The sequence below is a fragment of the Pediculus humanus genome, genomic scaffold, assembly GCF_000006295.1.
Source record: "Pediculus humanus corporis 1103172108306 genomic scaffold, whole genome shotgun sequence".
NCBI lineage: Eukaryota > Metazoa > Arthropoda > Insecta > Psocodea > Pediculidae > Pediculus > Pediculus humanus.
In genome coordinates, this window is record NW_002987875.1 from 323,636 (window position 1) to 342,717 (window position 19,082).

The window sequence follows — 19,082 nt, forward strand, 5'->3', positions numbered from 1 at the left end:
TTTAGCAATAAAAAAAGTTTCCCTTCCCTCCTAATTTTCCCTCTTCGTCGAATGTATGTTTATTAATAATTAATTACGTTTAGTTTAAAAAAAAAAAGAAAATTTTTCCTTTTCCTCTCGTTTTCCAAAGAGTAGAAAAAAAGGAAAGAAGAAAAGGAAAGGGAAAAGGAAAATGACGAAGAAAGGACGACCGAAGTAATTTTTAACTTTTCAATTTTGCACAAATCCTTCGTCGTCGACGTCGTCGTCTGCTTTTAATGATTTTCCTTTAATTATTAATTACTGTAAAAATTTTTCTTGTTAATTTCCCCCCCTTCCCGTTCCCCTTCTCCTCCCCTACTCACACACACTCTCTATCTCTTTCCGTTTCTCTCTCAAACATGTGTGAAAATAAGACTAATTAACGATAATCGACGGAGCGGTTCGGAAAAACAGAACAAATTATTATTATTATTAATATTATTAATATTTGTCGTCTGCTTAATCGAGAGCCTGAATTCAATGGGGGGGGGGGGAAAAATTGCGCCTTTAGCTTCGTTTTAAATTGTCGTGTTGAAAAAAAAAAAAAAAAAAAAAAAAAAATCGCATATATTCCGTAAGGAGAAAAATGACGACGACGATGGCGACGACCGGTCTATAAAAACCGGAAACGAGATGCGAGATTTTTTTTTTTTTATTTTGTGCCAAAGGAAATTGTTTCTAAAATGAGATTTAAATTTGATTATCAAAGGAAGAAAATGGAGAGAAAGAGTGAGAGAGAGAGAAAAAAATTTTTTTTTTATACAACGCAAAAGTCCGACGTTTTTTTTTCTCTCTCTTTCTTTCTCTCTTCTTCCTCGCAAAAATGTAAAAAATGTATAGAATAAAAAAAAAAAAAGAAAACGACCCGTCACGTATTTTAACGTGGCACTAGAATGTGTGTATAAAAAAAAAAAAAACGTTTGTATTCATTAAACGAATAACAACGGGTTTTCTTTCTGCAAGATTTAAAAATTTTAATTTTTTTTTTAATTTTATTTTTAATTTTTTTTGTTTCATTGTTTAAGTACTCGTTCAGGTACACGCGAATAATTATTTAATTAAAAATTTCAAATTTCAAATTAGTTTGTTTGTTGTTGTTGTTGTTGTTGTGGATGAGACGTTTTCGTAAACCGGTCCGGTTATTTTTTTTAATAAGTAATTTTGTTTGTCACGGTTCGACGGGCTTGGTGATATGGGGGGAGGCAAAGGAGGAGGAGGAAATTTTTGTCCTTCGATATCTCGATACCTGTGGAATAGTACCCGTTGTTGTTGTTGTTATTATCTGACCCGTAATTACTACCCACAAGATTTTTTTTTTTTTTTTTTTATATCCCGGAGGTCATTTTGAATTCGAGTTCGCGTTTTACGAGATTACACGACAAATTTTTCTTTTTTCTTTTTTTTCTGGAAATTTCCTTTTTATCGTCTCTTTGCTTTCCTTTTTACCATTTTTTTTTGTAAGGAGAAGAAAAAGAAAGAAAGTTTTCTTTTTCCGGATAAACTTCTTTGAGAGAAAGTTTTTATTAAATGTGTCGGAAAAGGGGGAGGAGGAAGAGAAAAAGAGGGGGAAACTAAGACTGAGGTTTTCCCAAAGAAGAAAGAGAGAGAGAGAGAGAAAAAAAATTTTTTTTTTTTGTGACGAGGTTGTGAGTTTATCTGACTGGTTACATAAGGAAAAGTGGAAGAAGAAGATGAAAGTCGTTTTTTTTAGTTTTCCTTCTGTCTTTTCCTTTTTTTTATTTTCGTTTTTTTCTTTTCTATCCTTTTCTACTTCGAATCCTTTGTTTTTTTTTTTTTTAGGTTTTCGAGGTGGGGGGAATTTTTCGATGCGAAACCGTTTCAAGTGGTTGAGTTACGTACCGACGCCGACATCGACCCGAACTCTTTTTTTTATAAGGAAAAAGTAAAGGAAAATCTCTCGATGTATCTATCTCTATCTATTTGAGAACCTGAAAAGACAAAAAAAATGGTAGAAAAATTGAAATAATTCAAGCAAGATTTTTCTTTTTCCTTTTCATTCATTTCCTTTTTATTGGGAAGGGAAGGGGGGTGGTAAAAGGGGGAGGGTTTCTGCGTACCTGTTGCGATTGTTGACGAATTGAAAGGAAACGAACCTTTTTTTTTTTCTCAGGCATGAATAAATACACATTTGATTGAATGATTTCACTCCGAAATAATGTCTAATAATAATAATAATATTAAATCGGCGTTCAAAAGATGATGATGATGATGATAAAAATAAACTGTAAAAATTTGATTGTTATTTTCTTTCTCTCTCTCTCTCTCTCATTTCGAATTCATATAATTTAAATTTTTGTTTGTTTGTTTGTTTGTTAGAAAATTTTTTTTTTTTCGCAGTCGTTTTTCATTTCATTTGTGGAAGGTGAATAAACCTGGAAATAATTTAAAGTTCACGTTTGAATATCAGTTTATAATGGGTTTTGCCTCAAAGGCATATAATAGAAAATTTTCAGGTATTATCATCATTATCATTATCATTACTATCATTATTACTATTATTAAATTACAATTTAAGAAATTAAAGTCAAAACTATCGTTTATCCTTCTTCTTTTTCCCCCCCCCTCTCTCTTTCGTTCGTTTTCCAGCGTTTAGAACGTCTGTTATCAAAACAGATCGAAAATAAAGTTGGTGGATTCGTTCGTTAAACGAAGAAAAATTCTGGAGAGAGAGATAAAAAAACGTAGCAAACTATTTGTTTAACATGAGTAAAACCCGTCAACTTTAATTTATATTTAAAAATAAAAAATGTCGATTTTCCTAATTAATTAATGCTAAACGTCATTATTTTTGTCTCATTATTATTATACTTATTACGATGACGTCACGCGCGATTGTAATCGAAATTCGATTTTTTTTTTTTATAAACCTACGAAAGTGAAAAGAGAGAGAGAGAGAGACAGAAATAAAATAAATAAACGAGAGATTTTCTCGTCATGTTTTTCTTTTTTTTTATGACGTTGTACTACGCGTGAGCGTTTTTAATAAATTAATTTTATTAAAAAAAAAAAAGAAACGTGGCAGAAGATAATAAATGTTAAATCACAACAAAAATAAATTAATATTAAAAAAAAAGAAAAAAGAAAAAATAGGAAAAAAGGAAAAAAAAAAAAGATTTGTTTTCATTAATTAGTCGTGAATTAATAAACAAATGCATCCTTCATAAGTATTATTATTATTATTATTTTTTTTTTTTTTTTTTTAAATTAATAATAATGATGATGATGATGATAATAATTATTTTAATGAATGTTTTATGAAAAATAATTATTGTTTTTTTTATTATTATTATTATTATAACCGTGAAATTTATTAAAATCACAAAAAAAAAAAAAAACATTGTTTCTGCTTTTTTTTTTTGAAATAAGAATAAAAGCCGCCATTTTAAAAAGTTTGAATAGAAAGTTAAAAAAAAAAAGGAATGGAAAAGGAAAATGGGGGGGAAAAAAAATGTGAAGAAAATAAAAAAAAAAAGAAAAATAAAGGAGGCATGAAAAAAAAAAAGTTTTCCATTTTTTTTCTCTTTTTTTCTTTTCTTTTCTTTTCTCTCTCTCTCTCTCTCTCTTTTGTTTCTTTTTCTTTTTGATGCTTTAAAACGTTTTTTTTTTTTGTTTTTCTGGAAAAACGAGAGAGAGAAAAAAAATGTCGGTTGGGGAAATCATATTTTCGGAAGGGAAGTGGAGAGAGAGAAAAGAAGAAGAAGGGGATAGTGGGTGGTGATGGTGGAGGAGAGTAAAGTTTCCAGATTAATTTTTAAGGTCTACTATTATTATTATTATTTATTTTTCTAATAATTTTGTGGAGGTATTATTATTATTATCATTATTATTATTATTAGTTAAATTAAAGGTAGAATTTATGTTTTTAATTTTAATGAACCAAAAAAAAAATTTTTTTTTTTTCTTTCTTTTTCTTCTCTCTTCTCTCTTCGAGAGAACAAAATTAAATGAAACAAAAAGAGAAGAGAAAGAAAAAGAGGAAGAGAGAGTGAGAGAGAGTGAAAGAAATGAAAGAAATCGCCATGGGAAGAAATTGAAGGGGAAAAAAATGAAAATGTGATGAAAATATTTTAAAAATTAATTTGTTTTTTTTTTTTTTTTTCTTTGGAAAATAAAAGAGAGAGAGAAAAACGTTGAGCACCTTTTAACCCGCCATCTTGATATTTCGATTTAACGTGACGAAAATTCGGGAGCGACATTACTCTATGACGCGTTTATTTACCCTATGATTTCGTTAAAAAAATTAGTGAGAGGAAGTTGGTTAGAGTTACTCGCACGCGTAAATTTTGACAATTTTTATTTTTTTTATCGTTTAACGTGTCATTAGCGTTTTTTTAGTTTTCAATTATCTTAATTTGAAATTTTATTTATTTTATTTTCGCGCGTGTTTTTATTATCGTAAAAGCAGGCGGTGGATGATGTTTGTACGAGTCCGAATGAGAATAAAAAAAAGTTTTACTTCCATATTTTTCAAATGGCACGAATGAGTTATTTCAAAGGAAAAAATAGGAAAAAAAAAAAGGATTCTTTCTCACAAAGGATTTGAGTTAGTTTAAACTGGCATAGGTAGGTTGGGAGGTAGGGAGAAAGGATTGGACGTGGAAGGAGAATTGGATGTTTTTACGATTCCCTCGAGGTCCGGTTTTCAATGTTTTTTTTTTTTTTTTGTGTATATGTGAATTATAATGCATTTTTCGACTCGTTTTCAAAAAGAAAATTTTTTTTTTTTTTTCTCTTTCAATATTTTGCCATTTTATGTATGTATGTGTTGGATTCGATAGTTTTTATCTTTCCTTCCTCTTCCTCCCTTCCCCCATCCTCTCCCCTCCCATTTTATTTTTCCAGGTTTTTTTTTGGACTTCTGGATGAATTACCTTATCGGAAAGAGAGAAAAAAGCCAACAGCTTTCTAGCTTTTACGTGTTGTAACGTTTTTCTATTTTTCTTTATTTTTCCTTTTTTCCTTTTTCATCATCACGCCGCATTCAAAAAAAAAAAAAATATAATAAAAAAATTTCTTTTTTCTCTCTCTCTCTCTCTCTCTTTTTGTATTTCACCTAAAAGAATATCACGGGTGAGTTAACATAATCGACAGGATTTTTTTTTTTTTTTTTTAGAAAAAACGGACCGGGAAATTTTTTTTCCTCTTCATTGAAAGGTTTTTCTTTTTTTTTTTTTTCTTATTCGTTTTATTCTACGGTTTTGTTGTTGTTGTTTTTTTTTTTCTTCCACGTCAAAATTTTATTCGCCTACCAAAAGTGGGGGAGGGGAAAAAAAATGAAATGAAATATTTGAGAATCTTTCCTATATGAATAAAAAGAAACAAAAAAAAAAAAATTTTTTTTTTTGATTTATCGATTTAAATTTGTTTTTCTCTTTTCTCCTCCTCCTGTTCCCTCCTACTTCATCCCACTCCGCTCTCTCCACCCACGTTAATTCCTTTGCCGGTTTTCTTTTACCTTTGCGAAAGGAAAAAAAAAGTAAACACTCTTCACGCGCGAAGGTTTTCCCTAAGAAGAAAAGAAAGTTTTTAGTTTTGCGCGTTAATTAATTTATTCATTCATTGCTTTCTTTTGAAAGTTTTTTTTTGCTGCGCCGGGCCCGTCCGCGTGTTGTTGTCGTTGTTGTTGTTGTTGATGTTGTTGCTGCTGCTGATGCTGTTGTTGCTCCCTGTTAAGGGTCGTCGTCGCATGCACGCACACACGCACACAAACACAAACAAACACTTTTCTATTTTATTTGCTTTAATTAAATTTTGTTTTCTTTTTGTTTAATAGTTTGAGAAAACTTTGTCAAAACGCAAAAATTTTCTTTTTTCTTTTTTTCCTTTTTTCCTTTTTTTTAGATAATAATAATAATTTAATGGCGGTCGAAAAAACATTTTCAGCGTGTAAAAATATTCATTCATTTTCATTCTCTCTCTCTCTCTTCTCTGCCTCTCTGTCTCTCTTTTCTTTACTCCTCTCTTTCCCTCTGCTTCTCTCTCTCTCTCTTTCTATCTCTTTCTTTACTATTAATCGTTGTTTAATCGATCACGGTTGTTTTTTTTTTTTTTTGTCTTTTCATTTTCTTCCTGTTTTTCTTTCGAGGTTTTTTTTTTTCGATTCAAACTTCCGGTTTGCGTGTTTCTTCACATATATTTTTCACCGTTCATTTGTTTTCCTTTTTTTTTTTTTTTCTCTTTCATTCTTTCTATTTTTTTTTTTTTTTTGTTTGTTTGTTTGCTTTTTTTTTTTTCCGTCCCCCCCATGGGAGTTTTTCATCTCTTTCGTTCTCTTATAATTTACTTTGGGATTTATTTTCCGTCCGTTTCCTGTCGAATTATCTCGAGTAAAAAAAAAAAAAACTTTTGCGAAAAAGATAAAAGTCGTTTTTTTTTTTTTTACCTCTTTTATTTTGGGTTCCTCATCAAATTTTCCATTTAGTTCCTAATAAATATCATTAATCTTTTTTTTTTCTTTCGTGCTTTACCCAAAGGTAAATATGTGGTGTGGTCTTTAACGACTTGGGAACGTGCTACCTAGATCTTTTCTCTCTCTCTCTCTCTCACTCTTCTTCCTTCTTTTTTTTTTTTATGTAATAGAGAAGGAAAAAAAATTAGTTCGGACGTCGTTTTTTACGTTTGATGGCCTCTTTATTTTAATTTTCTTTTTTCCGGCTTTTTTTCTTTTTTTTGACTTTAAACGAGTTTAAACCTGTCGCAATAGTAATTTACTTTTTTTCTTTTCTTTTCTCCTCCTCCTTCCTTCTCTCAACCTCCGCGTGCCTACTAAATTTTAGAACAACGAAAAATAATTTAAAAAAAAAAAAAAAACAATTTAATAACATTATAAAAAAAGTTTCAAGGATAAAACAAAAAAAAAAAAAAAAAAAAAAAATTGAATTAAGTTTTTAAAAAGAAAAATGGCGCGGCGGCAGTTGGTTGGTGGTGGTGGGGGCGGCCGTGGCGGCGGCGGCGGCCACGTTTGAGCAATTTCTCCGGTAAGTGCACTTAAGTATTTTATGGATTAATTAAAGGTGGTTGCCATTCGACTCGATTTGGTGGAAGATTAAATGCGAAAAATGAAATGAAGAAAAGGCTGTGACGACATTCGTTTTTGTATTAAACACCGTCAAATATGGCCGTCCGTACGTTCCTGTTCGTTTTTTTCTCCTTTCCCCCCTTTCTCTCTCTCTCTCTTCGTTTTCTCGTCCCGTTTAAAAATTATTATTTAAAAAAAAAAAGAAAAGTCAAATCGTATTTTATTACTTAAAACGATTGAAGAACAAGGAATGAAAGAGAGAGAGAGAGAATGAGAGAAAAGGAAAACAGCTGGAGCGAACCGAATCGATTACCATGATGATGACGATGATGATAATAGTGTAACAATTGAGTTCCGTCATTTTTTCTACAAAAATATCTCGTATCCTGGATTTAAAAATAAAAATAATAATAATAATGATGATGGTAATTGTTTTTACGAGAGAAATGATGAATAGAAATGTGGCAGAAAAAGGCAGGAAAAAAAATTTTTTTTTTTATCTTCTTCCCTCTCGTTTGTTGGTGGTAGTGTTTGTTTGTTGACGATTGTTGTTTTCTATAATAATAATTTTTGTTTTTTTCTGTTTTTTTTCCAGCGGGGTTCCGAAGAATTATTGTCACAATCCGGAGCTGTAAGCAATGGGTCAGTGATGTCCCCGCAACCGAATCATAGTGAAAATAATAACGATGCAAAGAAGGTAAGTTCAAAATATTCTCTATCTCTCTCTCTCTCTCACTCTAACTCTTTTAGTTTTCTATTTAATATCTCTTTTAATTTAGAGTAGTTTGTCTGTGTGTCTCTATCGAACAATTTTTTTGCAGAGGGGAAATGATGGCAGGGAAGGGAGGGATTGAAAGGGGAAACAAACGGATTATCTTTATCACCTCTTAATTTTTCGCGATAGCAAAAGCGCAAAAGCAAACTTTTTTAAAAAAAAAAATTGTTTACACGACACGCTAGCAAAAAAAATTAATTAAATTAAATGTGCGTGATACGATTTAGCGCAAAACGATTTTTTTTTTTAAATTTTAATTTAAAAAAAAAAAAATTATATTTATTTTATTATTATTGATAATGTCGAATCGAAAAAAATTCATACATATATTTTATTTTTGAATAACCGAAATTTCCCCCCCCTCGTTTTGCCCCCCTTTCTCTTTCACTCTTCTCCTCGGGGGAGGGGGGCGGGAAAAAAATCGATGGGGATCTTTTTTTTTTCATTTTTTTTCAACGAGAAATTTTATTTAAAAAAACTCGAACGATGAACGTGTCAATAACAAAAATTTAAATATGTTTTATTTTTACAAATGCATCATCGAACGCGCGCGACACACACAAATAATAATAATAATAATAATGAAAATTTTTACTTAAAATAAAACAAAACGAAATATTTAAATGATTTTTTTTTTTTTTTTTGAAAAAAAAAAACATGGCCGACGTTCAACTTCATAAATATTAATTTAAAAAAATTTTTTTTTTTTTTAATAAATTCTAAGTAAATATTTTATTGTCACGTCCAAAAAATTCGAACGGATTGCATTCCGTTTTGGAAAAAAAAAATAATAATGATGATAATAATAAGTGTGTCGGTGAAATCATTTTCTGGAAACGTTGATAGTAGTTTTCACGTTTGGATGGACGAATTCCAAAATGAATTTATTCAAATGACGAATTTATCGGCGGTGGTGGCGGTGGCGGTGGGAGTGGCGGCACCTTAATTCGATTCGCGATAGTTTTTTGTTTTTTCATTTATGCGAAACAATTGACGTGTGTTTGTGCGTGTGGCGTCATCGCAAAACGATTTTCAAACTTTGAAAATATCGTTCGCGTGTGATGGTTTTTTTTTTTTTTTTATCGTGGAAATAGATGAATCGTGTTGCGTCCCCGGTCCGATGATTCGAAAATGATAAAAATAAACGCGATTCATGATAATATTGAAATCGAAAATCGTTTCCGCGTGTTGGCTTGTTTGTTTTTTCTTTAGGATTTTTTTTTTTTTTGGTATTTATTATTTAAAAATGAAACGTGGCAGTAGTGGTGGTGGCGGGTGTGATGACGGTGGTGGTGATGACGACGACGTTGATGTCTCATTTAATTTTTTCTTGTTTATATGTTTTTACGGACAATGAAAACCGACGATCGGTTGTCGAATCCGCCATTTTTAATTTAATAAAAAAAAGAAGAATTACTTATTCCATTATGAAATTGATTGACGTGTAATTAATTAAGGAGAGGAGCTTTAATTAATTATTAATAATTAATTTATTTATTTATGTTACTGTTATTAACAAATGCGAGCAAAAATAAAAAAAGAAAAAAGAAAAAAAGAAAAATTTTAACAAATATTGACAAGTGAAATATTATTATTATTATTATTATTATTATTATTATTATTATTATTATTATTAGTGTTTTGATGTTGTTTGTTGTTGTTGTTGTCGTTGTTTTTTCTGTCGCCTTTTGATGTCGTAATTCGAGAGTGTGAGAAATTTCACGTTTTTAATGACACGACCCCTACGTTCCTTTCACACTTGTTGTCGTTTGTCGTTGTTGTTTGCTGTCGTTTGTTGTTGTTCGTAATCATTGTATTTACTTTTCCTTTTTCTGAACAAACTTCGACCGCGGTAGAATTTTTTTTCCTGGGGGAAAGGGGTGGGAAGAAGCGGAAAAAAGCGGGCGGTTACGAATTTTTTAAATGTTTTTAATATTAAAAAGTAAAATTTTTTTTTGTTTTTACTGGACTGGAAAATCACGTCGACTCCTGGAGAATAAAAAAAAATAGAAAGAGAGAGATAGAGAAAGAGAGAAGGAAAGAAAAGAAAATTAAAGAAGAAAAAGAAATTTAATTTATTATTTTTTTTTTTAAACTTCTTAAATTATAAAAAGAAAATCCTCTTAGCGTGTTCATTACCGCCGCCGCCCCCATTTTAAAAATTATATGATCCGATTATTATTATTATTATTATTATTATTATTTTACTTTTTTTTTTTCTCGTAATTTTTTCCATGATCGAGGATGATGTCTCTGCTGCTGTGACAGTGGCGATAGCTTTTTACGACGGCAGTAACAGAAGCAGCAGCAGTAAAAAGTTAAAAGGTTGACCAATTTAAACTTTTCGAAACTCATTTTTTTTCCCTCTCTCTCTCTCTTTCTCTCTTTATCTTTCCCTCTCGTTCTCACACTCAATCATTCTTCATTTTTCTTTCTCTCTCTTTCTCTCTCTGGTATTAATCGACTGAAACTTTTGAAGCGAAAAAAAAAAAGAAAAAAAAAAAAAAAGAAAAGAATTAACGAAAGGTGGTTTAATTAAATTTTTAAATTAAATAAAAACTAAACATTTTGAGATTTTTTTACTCTTTCTCTCTCTCTCTCTCTCTCTCTCTCTCTCTCTCTCTCTTTTACCCATATTTTTCAAATATTTTCACTCTTTCTCTCTCTCTCTTTTTTTTTAACTTTCTTCCTCTTTCTTCGTACCTTTACTGTATAACTTCCCCTTCTCCTGTTTCCTTCCTTATTCGCTCGTTCTTCGTTTTAAATTATAATTTTTTTTTCTCTCTCTCTCTCTCTCTCTCTCTCTTTTTCCTTTTTATTTTTTGACGGGGGGAAAAATTACTGGAAAGGTAAAGAGAGAGAGAGAGAGAGAGAGAGAGATGATGATGAGATGAAAGTATTAATAATGATAATCGTGAGGTTTCTTTTTTTTTTCAATAGGGTTTAAAGGAATTTTCGCAAAAAGAGAGAAAAAAAAAGAATTTTTTATTATTATTAGTGTGCAGTTTTAAATGTGTGTCAAATTTTGTCGTGTCAGAAACAGGCGAAACGTATAAAACGGGAAAACCGGAAATAAAGTGGTAAAAGTGACATTTCCGAAATTCTAAGTTTTGAAAGATGAGAACAAGAAAACGTCGTCTGTCACCTAATTCTTTTTTTTTTTAGTTTTTTTTCTGTTTTTTTTTTTTTTTCTCTTTCTTTCCCCCGTGATGATGTTGTTGTTGCTGTTGCTGTTGTGCGTGTGTGTGTGCGTGTGCGTTGTCGTCGTTCGGAATGAAAAGAATTTTTTTTTTTTTTCTCTATCAGAAGCAAATGTAAAAATGTTGTTTTTGTTGTTGTTTTTTTCTTCTTGTTCGACTTTAAATTTGACGTCGTTTGGTAAATAAATTTTTTTTTTTTGCTTTTTAATCATTGATTTACAGAAAAAAAGAAGAGAGAAAGAAAGAAAGAGAGAAAGAGAGAGAGAAATGTTTGAATTTTCTCGAATTTTCTAAAAATGTTGTTCGCGTGCGTGTTTGCGCGGGGGAGGGGAGCCGCGCGCGCTTTTGGATTTAACGTTAATTACATTTCGTTTAATAATGTTTTCTCGATGTGACGTCATTTCCTGTTTTTTTTTTTTTAAAGTAAAAAGTAATAAAATAAAATAATTTTTTTTTTTTTTTTCGAAACGTAAATTTTTTCAAATTTTGTTTTTTTTTTTTTTTAAATAAAAATAAAAAAAACGACGTGAAATTGTAAAAAAAATGTTTTGATTTATGTTTGCCTTTCGATTTAATTAAACATTTAAAAAAAATTTTTTTTCATTTTTTTCATTTTTACAGTTTAATTTTATATTAGAGAAAACCCAGGGCCGGGATCGGATCGGATCGGATCGGTCGATTCGAATCGGGTGCGTTCGCAGTGGTTGGCTTCTGCTGCCACGTCGCATATTAACAATGATTAAAAAAAAGAATTATTAGTATTATTATTAGTGCAACGTCTCTGCGAAACAATATTGTCAATTTCTGGTGTAAAAAAAATTTTTTTTTTTTTTTTTTTCGATTTTTTCTATTTCTGCCCTTTCCCTCCTCCCTCCCCGCCTCCCCCGCCCTCCTCCTCCTCGTACCGAACGTATTAGCAACCTTATCCTTCATCGGTAATCCTTCAAAAAAAAAAAAAAGGATGAATAATTTAATATAATGACGTCATGACTCAAATCGAAATTTTGTTTTGTTTGTTTTTTTTTTTTTTTTTTTCCATTATTTTGGCGCGAAACAATCGCCATTGTTATTTTGATTAGTGACGTCATTAAATTAAATGTCAAACTTTTGTACAAATTTTTCTTTTTCTCTTTTTTTTTATTGTCGTTTTTACGTGAAAAGTTAAAATAATAATAATAATAATAATAATAAAAGTCGATTCTTTTTCCTTTCCACCCCACCTCCCTAAAAAAAAGAATACAAACAACAAACAAACAAGCAAACAAACGAAAAATATACGGAGAAGTTTAGAAATGTATTTTTTGTGTTTGTGTGTGTTTTACGAATGAAAAAAAAAAATTTTTTTTTCTCTATGAACATTTATTTTTTTTTTCTCTCTCTCTCTCTCTCTCTCTCTCTTTCATTATGCATTAAAAAAAATTTTTTTTTGTTTTTTTTTTTTTCTTACGTCTTCATTTTAATGCCACTTTTTTTTAAAAAATAAAAAGATTTAAATAAGATGCTGAAAGCTTTTCGTGGGGAATTTTTTTTTTCCCTCCTTGTTCTTTTTTTTTTTTGTTTGTTTGTTTGTTTCGTGCCGTAAAACAAAACCATATTTATTCTTTTTTTTTTTTTTTCTTCCTGTTTATGTTTTTTTTCGAGGCGATTTTCATTATTATTATTATGATTTGAGTATTTAAAAAAAAAATAAGATGTAATGCGAAAGTTTTTCTTTCTTTTTTTTTGTTTCCCTTGCTTTTATTTTAAAAAAAAAAAAAAAAAAAAAAACAAAAGGTAATGAAAAGAAAGAAAGAAAAAAAGAAAAACGAGAAAGTAGAAACATTATTTTAACAGAAAATTAATAGAAATGATAGAAAGATGGCGGCGGCGTCGGCGTCGGCGTTGATGGTGGCGGTGAAGGTGGTGGTGATAGTAAAAAGAATAGAAAGAACGTTAATAATTTAAGGCTTTTCTTTCTTTTTTTTGTTGTTTTTTGTTTTTGTTTGTTGTGTTTATTTTGGTAATTTTCAAAATTGATGAATAATTTAAAATGCCTGACCGACGTGTTGTGTGCGAGTGTATGTGCGTGCGTGCGTGCATGCGTGCGTTCGTGCGTCCGTCCGTGCGTGTGCGCGCTTCCCTTTTTAATAATTAATGTTTTCATTAGAACGTTTATGCTTTGCGGTTTTTTGTTATTGTTGTTGTTTTGTTTTGGTTTTTGCCTTTTTTTTTTTTTTTTTTAATTGACGTTAAACGAATTAAAAATTAAAATTTTTTGTTTTTTGTTTTTTTTTTTCATTATTAATATTTATAATTAATGACGTATTAATAACGAGGGCAATGAAAAAAATTAAATTCGGGGAGCTGGGGGAGCGTGGGGAAGGCTGAGGGCGGTAATAATAAAAAAAAAGTTTTCTACTTGTTTGTTTTTGTTTAATCATTTGCAACCCGTCGTTCTTTAACGTATGACAAAATGAGTGTACGCGATTTTTAAGGCGTTTTTAATTGATTTTTTTTTTTTTCAGGTTAAACTTGATAAAAATCAAAACGTGAAACCTTCGAAAGTAATACACATAAGAAACATTCCGAGTGATGTTTCTGAACCGGAAATCATACATTTGGGTATTCCGTTTGGACGTGTCACCAACGTCTTAGTTCTCAAAGGAAAAAATCAGGTGAGATGTTATTATAATTAATTTATTTCCGTAAGTTTTCTTTTTTTTTTTTAAATCAACGAAACAATGTTGTTTGTCGCGTTGAAACTGTTGGATAGGAAGATTAAAAAAAGATAAAAGATTATCGATTTTTAAGTAACAATAATAATAATAATAATAATAATAATATCCATAACATAAGTTAGTATTTACGATTCTTTTTTTTTTTTTTTTTTTAATCAATTTGTAAAATAAAGTGAAAAACGAAAGGGGGAAAAAAAATTACTTTTTCTCTCTCTCTCTCTCTCTCTCTCTTTTATGTTTTTGCGATTTTTATTCGAGAACCAAATTCACAAATTCTCATTGGTAATAAAAACCGAATTGATCTTGTTCTGCTGCCACTTGACGTGATTCAATCTATTCGTTTTATTTTTTTCTCTTTTTCTTTTTCTTTTTCTTTTTTTTTTTTTTTTATTTCAAGCAATTTTCTTTCTTTTTTTTTTTTCTACGAAAATGTTTTCTAATTTAATTTCTTTTTTTTTTCTTTTCTATTCTTCTTCTTCTTTTTATTTATTTATTTATTTTTGTTTATTTTTTTTTTTTTGTTTTGTTTTGATTTTAACTTGTTTTTTTTTTTTTTTTTTTGTAATTTTCGGGCGAAAACATTCGTCAAAAAAAAGAAATAAGTTTTTATTATAGAATGAGAAAAAACGATACTAAAAATTGAAATTTAAAAAAAAGTGATTATGATAATAATAATAATAATAATAATAATAATAATAATAATAATAATAATAATAATAATGACAAGAAAAGTCTTGAGAAAATCTGGAAAAGATTGAAAATAAAATTGGAAAAGTTTAGAAAAAAGCTGAAAAAGTTTAGAAAGGCTGTGTAGAAGATTAGGGAGGTTTCTCTGGATAAGACTGGAGAAGTTTGGAAAAAAATTTTGGAGAATACTGGAGAAGTCTGGAGAAAACTGGAGAACTAGAATAGTCTGGATATGCCTAGAGAAGTCTAAAAATATCCTGGAGAAAACTGGAAAAGTCTGGAGAAAATCTGGAGAAAACTGGAAAAGTCTGGATAAGACTGGAGAATATTCTGGAAAAATCTAGGAAAAAATTAATATCGAAACATTTATTCGTAAGGAATCGGGTAGAATTTTGGAAATAAAACTTCTACAAGTGCAAGCATGGAATCTCGCGATGAATTATAATTATAATAATAATAATAAAATTAAAATATCCAGGATGTGTGGAACAAAAACAGAAACGATTCTGGTCATCGTGGGAGCAGCACTGGAAGCCATGCCACCACATTCAATAAAAGGAAATTTAAAGAAGATTTTGAAGAACCTAAAAGAAGAAGAAACCATTCAGGAAATCGCACTAGAATGTGGGACGGCCCACATTCTTCGGGATACTATATAAATAGCACCCGAGCATTTATCCCTAAGGAATCGTCGGGAAGAGAAACCTGGAATAAATGCTTAAAAATCCCGACAAATAAGAGCCTTGTCGTGTTTAAGAGTGACCATAATAATAATAATAATAATAATAATAATAATAATCGGTTATAAATATTTTTTCAAAACAAAAAATAAAATAGAAAAACCAAAAAAAATTTATATGAAAAAATGTTTGTTTGATTGATCGTGCTGCGCTCTCATGGAGAAAAAAAAAAAATGAAGTTCACGTGCGAGGAAATGGGAAGGAGGTGGGAGACTCAGGAGTTGGGTTGGGTTGTGGGGGGAAGGTCGGATGTCGAAAAGGGAAGAAGAGAGGAAGAGATTTAAAAAAAAAGAGGAGGTTGTAAAAGTACTAGAAATTTGAGTTATCGATTTTTTTTTCACTCTCTCTCTCCCCCCTACTACTTCCTGTCTCTTTCTCTCTCTTTTTTCCCTGGAAAAAAAAAAATGGCTAATTCGGGTGAAAGTAAATACGAACGAACAAAAAAAAAAAAAAAATAGGCAAAGAGGAATAATAAATGTTGACAAATGACGTGGCCAGGTCTTTAATGTCACAGGTGTCAGAAAACACCAAATTTAATTATGGTTCGGTGGTGCCGTGACAAAAGAGAAACGTACAGAGAGAGAGAAAAGGAGCGGCGGGAAAACGTGGCAGGAGACGGTAGAGGAAAAAATTAGATGAAAGGTCTTTGGTAAAGAGAGAAAGAGAGAGAAAAAAAAAACAACGGTTAATGATAAAAATGACCGTTTATTTTTTTATTTTTAAATTATCATCATCGTCGTCGTCGTTGTCGTGGAACGTTTTAAACAAGTGACACGACGACGCGTACGTGTGCTGCCACGATGGAAAAAAAAAACCTGAAGAAAATTGATAATTCATTTTTTCTTTTTCTTTTTTTTTTTTCCTTATCATTATTATTTTTTTCTAAATCTTGTTTTTTTCCTTTTTCTGCTTCATCCCACGTTACTTTTTCCTTTTTCCACGTACATTTAGTTTTTACATTTTCCTTATTTTTCTTCTGCTTTTTTTTCACAAACTAAAAAAAAAAAAAAGGGTAAGAAGAAGAAAAAATACTTTTTCGACTGTCAATAAATTCAAAACCCGTTAGAGGAGTTTTTCTTATCCCGAAGGACCCAAGAAAGTTCCATCCAGAATTTTATCCGTGGAATATATTAATGTTTTTTCTCTCCTCCTCTCTTTTTCCCCTTCCCTCTCCCCCTCTCTCTTCGTTCGGGTTTTTTCTTTAAATAAAGGTAAGGAAAAAAGGTAAAAAAAAAAAAAAAAAAGAAAAACGGAAATGATTTAAGCGGGAAGGGGAAAAAAGGTCAAATGTGAGCGGGATAAGGTTTGTTTTCTTTTTCCTCCTTCCCCCTTCCCCCTCCATCCTTTTACGTTCTTTTCTTATCCTTTTCCGGTTTTTTTTTTTTTTTTTTTGATTATTTTCTTATCTTGGTGGTACTCTCGTTAGACATTTTGAAACTATTAAGAAAAATAATTCCGGGAAATGTGAGAGGGGAAGAGGAAAAGGAAAATGGCTCCGAAAATTACGTGTTACTTACCTTGATTTTTCTCATTCTTTGTTACTCAAAAAAAAAGGGGGGAAGAAGGGGATGAAGTAGAAGAGGGTTCTTTTTGAATTTTTCTTTTATCTTTTTTTTTTTTACTTTCGATTTGGGTTAAGACTCCAGATTTTAATTTTTTTCCTTTTCCTTTTTTCCTTTTCCTTTTTTCCTTTTTTTTTCTCTTGAATTTCTCCGCTAAAGTTTTAATTGGGCTTGGAGCGACGTTAAATAAGCTCTCGGCAAACAATTTGCTTCGCTTATAAATAAAAAATGATGAAAAAGAGTTTTAAACGTAGAGAAAGAAAAAAAAAAAGTAAAACAGAAAGAGAGAGAGAGAGAAAGAGGAAAATTAAAAAAGAAGAGAAAAGTTAAATCTTGAAAGAGAAAGAGAGAGAGAGAAAATGGTTTTTTTATTTTATAAGATTGAAATTATTATTATTATTATGAGAAATAATAAAAGGTTTTAAAGGTAGTTAAGGTGGTTGATGGGAAAATTTGGGGGAAAAGGAAAAAAAAAATTCTGGAGGTTTATTTCCGGTTGAAAAAAAAACTCGTCGAGGTTTTCGAGAGGTCGAAATATAATAATTATCACTATCGCGATAATGATACGATAACGATTCTATAGCCACGTGTTTTTCTTTTTGCCGAATTTGCAATCGTTTTTTTTTTTTTTTTTTGTTTTGTAATCATTAATTTAATAAAAAAAAAAAAATTTCCCGCTTTTTTTTAAAAGGTTCGAAAACGCCATTTTGTCGACGTTTCTGTTTCGGTTTTTCGACAAAAAAAAAAAAAAATTTTTATTTTGTTTTATTTTTTTTGAAATTGATTGAGGGAGAGAGAATAAGAAGAATGAGAAAAAATAAAGTTTGTTTTCGTTTCCGTTATAAAATATTTATTTATTTATTTGTTTCTTTTTTTTTTTAATTTTTCCAGGCATTTTTGGAAATGGCAGACGAATTATCAGCATCGGAAATGGTGTCTTATTTCACGTCTTGTGCTGCCCAACTCAGAGGAAGAGCAGTTTTCGTCCAGTTTTCCAATCACAAAGAACTCAAAACAGATCAAACGCACAGCAACGCGGTCAGTATCATCATCATCATCATTTCTCTCTTTATCCCCCCCCCTCTCTCTCTCTCTTTCTTTGGGGGGGGGGAAAAGAAAAGACAGTCAAAACAATTTAATAACAACAAATAAATAAATTGACCGTTAAAAAGGAAATGAAAAGTTTACAAACAAACAAAAAAAAATAAAAAAGAAAGAGAGAGAAAAAAAGGGATGAAAGTAAAAAGAAATAATAATAATAATAATAAAATTAAAACGTTGTAAATAATGTAAATCCGGGGACTCGGTCGGACAGGGTTACCAACTTGTTGATAACCCTAAAGAAAAACACGAGGAAAGGGAAAATAATAATACAAAAGAAAAACGATTTATTTAAAAAAAAAAAAAAAAAAAAAAAAAAAAAAACCCTTTCCGACTTTTATTTATTATCATTATTATTATTATTATTATTATTATTATTATTATGGTCACTCTTAAACACGACAAGGCTCTTATTTGTCGGGGTTGTTAAGCATTTATCCCAGGTCTCTACCCGATTCCTTAGGGACAAATACTCGAATATCGGTGGTGCTATTTATAATATTTTCCGAAGAATGTGGGCCGTCCCACATAGTGCGATTTCCTGGATGGTTTCTTCTTTTAGGTTCTTCATAATCTTCTTTAAATTTCCTTTTATTGAATGTGGCATGGCTCCCAATGCTCCCACGATGACCGGAATCGTTTCAGTTTTTGTTCCCCACATCCTGGTTATTTCAATTTCCAAATTTCTGTATTTCAGCCTTTTGTCTGCTTCTTTGGCTGTGGTGTTTTTTTCTGCCGGCACGGATACCTCAATTAACTTACACCATTTTTCCCCATTATGCCTGAGTATGATATCCGGTTTGTTAGCTGGCACAGTTCTATCAGTGTGGATTTGTTGATCATACAGAACTGTGCATGGGCCTACTGTCGTGACCGGGCTTGGAATGTGGTTGTACCACTCCTTGGGTAATCCATCCATTCCATATTCTCGGCATATATTCCAATGGAGATATTGACATATTTTATTGTGCCTTTCTAAGTATTCATGTTTTGCCAGTATCGGACAACCGGAAATTAAATGATCGATGGTTTCCGATTGTGATTGGCAAATTCGGCACTTGTCATCTTGGCGGACTTTGAGAATTACTTTTTCATAGTTATGGGTCCGCAATGCCTGATCTTGAGCCGCTGTAATAAACGCTTCTGTTTCTATTTTAAGTTTTCCACGTCGTAGCCAATTGTGCGTGCTCTTCTTATTAATATCTTCGGCATTTATTCTTTTTAGGTATTGCCCATGTAA

The 19,082-nt window shown here is 30.6% G+C and overlaps 1 protein-coding gene across 1 annotated transcript in view; it reads left to right on the top strand.

Annotated features, from left to right (window-relative positions):
* Window positions 1-7,709: 7,709 nt before the first annotated feature.
* The window catches only part of Phum_PHUM576170 (Polypyrimidine tract-binding protein, putative), a gene marked incomplete at both ends in the record, with an annotated part of 37,211 nt that continues 25,838 nt past the window's right edge, over window positions 7,710-19,082 (top strand). The window contains 3 exons of the mRNA XM_002432148.1: window positions 7,710-7,757; window positions 13,540-13,696; window positions 17,652-17,779. Coding sequence (XP_002432193.1) covers window positions 7,710-7,757; window positions 13,540-13,696; window positions 17,652-17,779 — 333 coding nt within the window. The remainder of the gene's footprint in view (window positions 7,758-13,539; window positions 13,697-17,651; window positions 17,780-19,082) is intronic.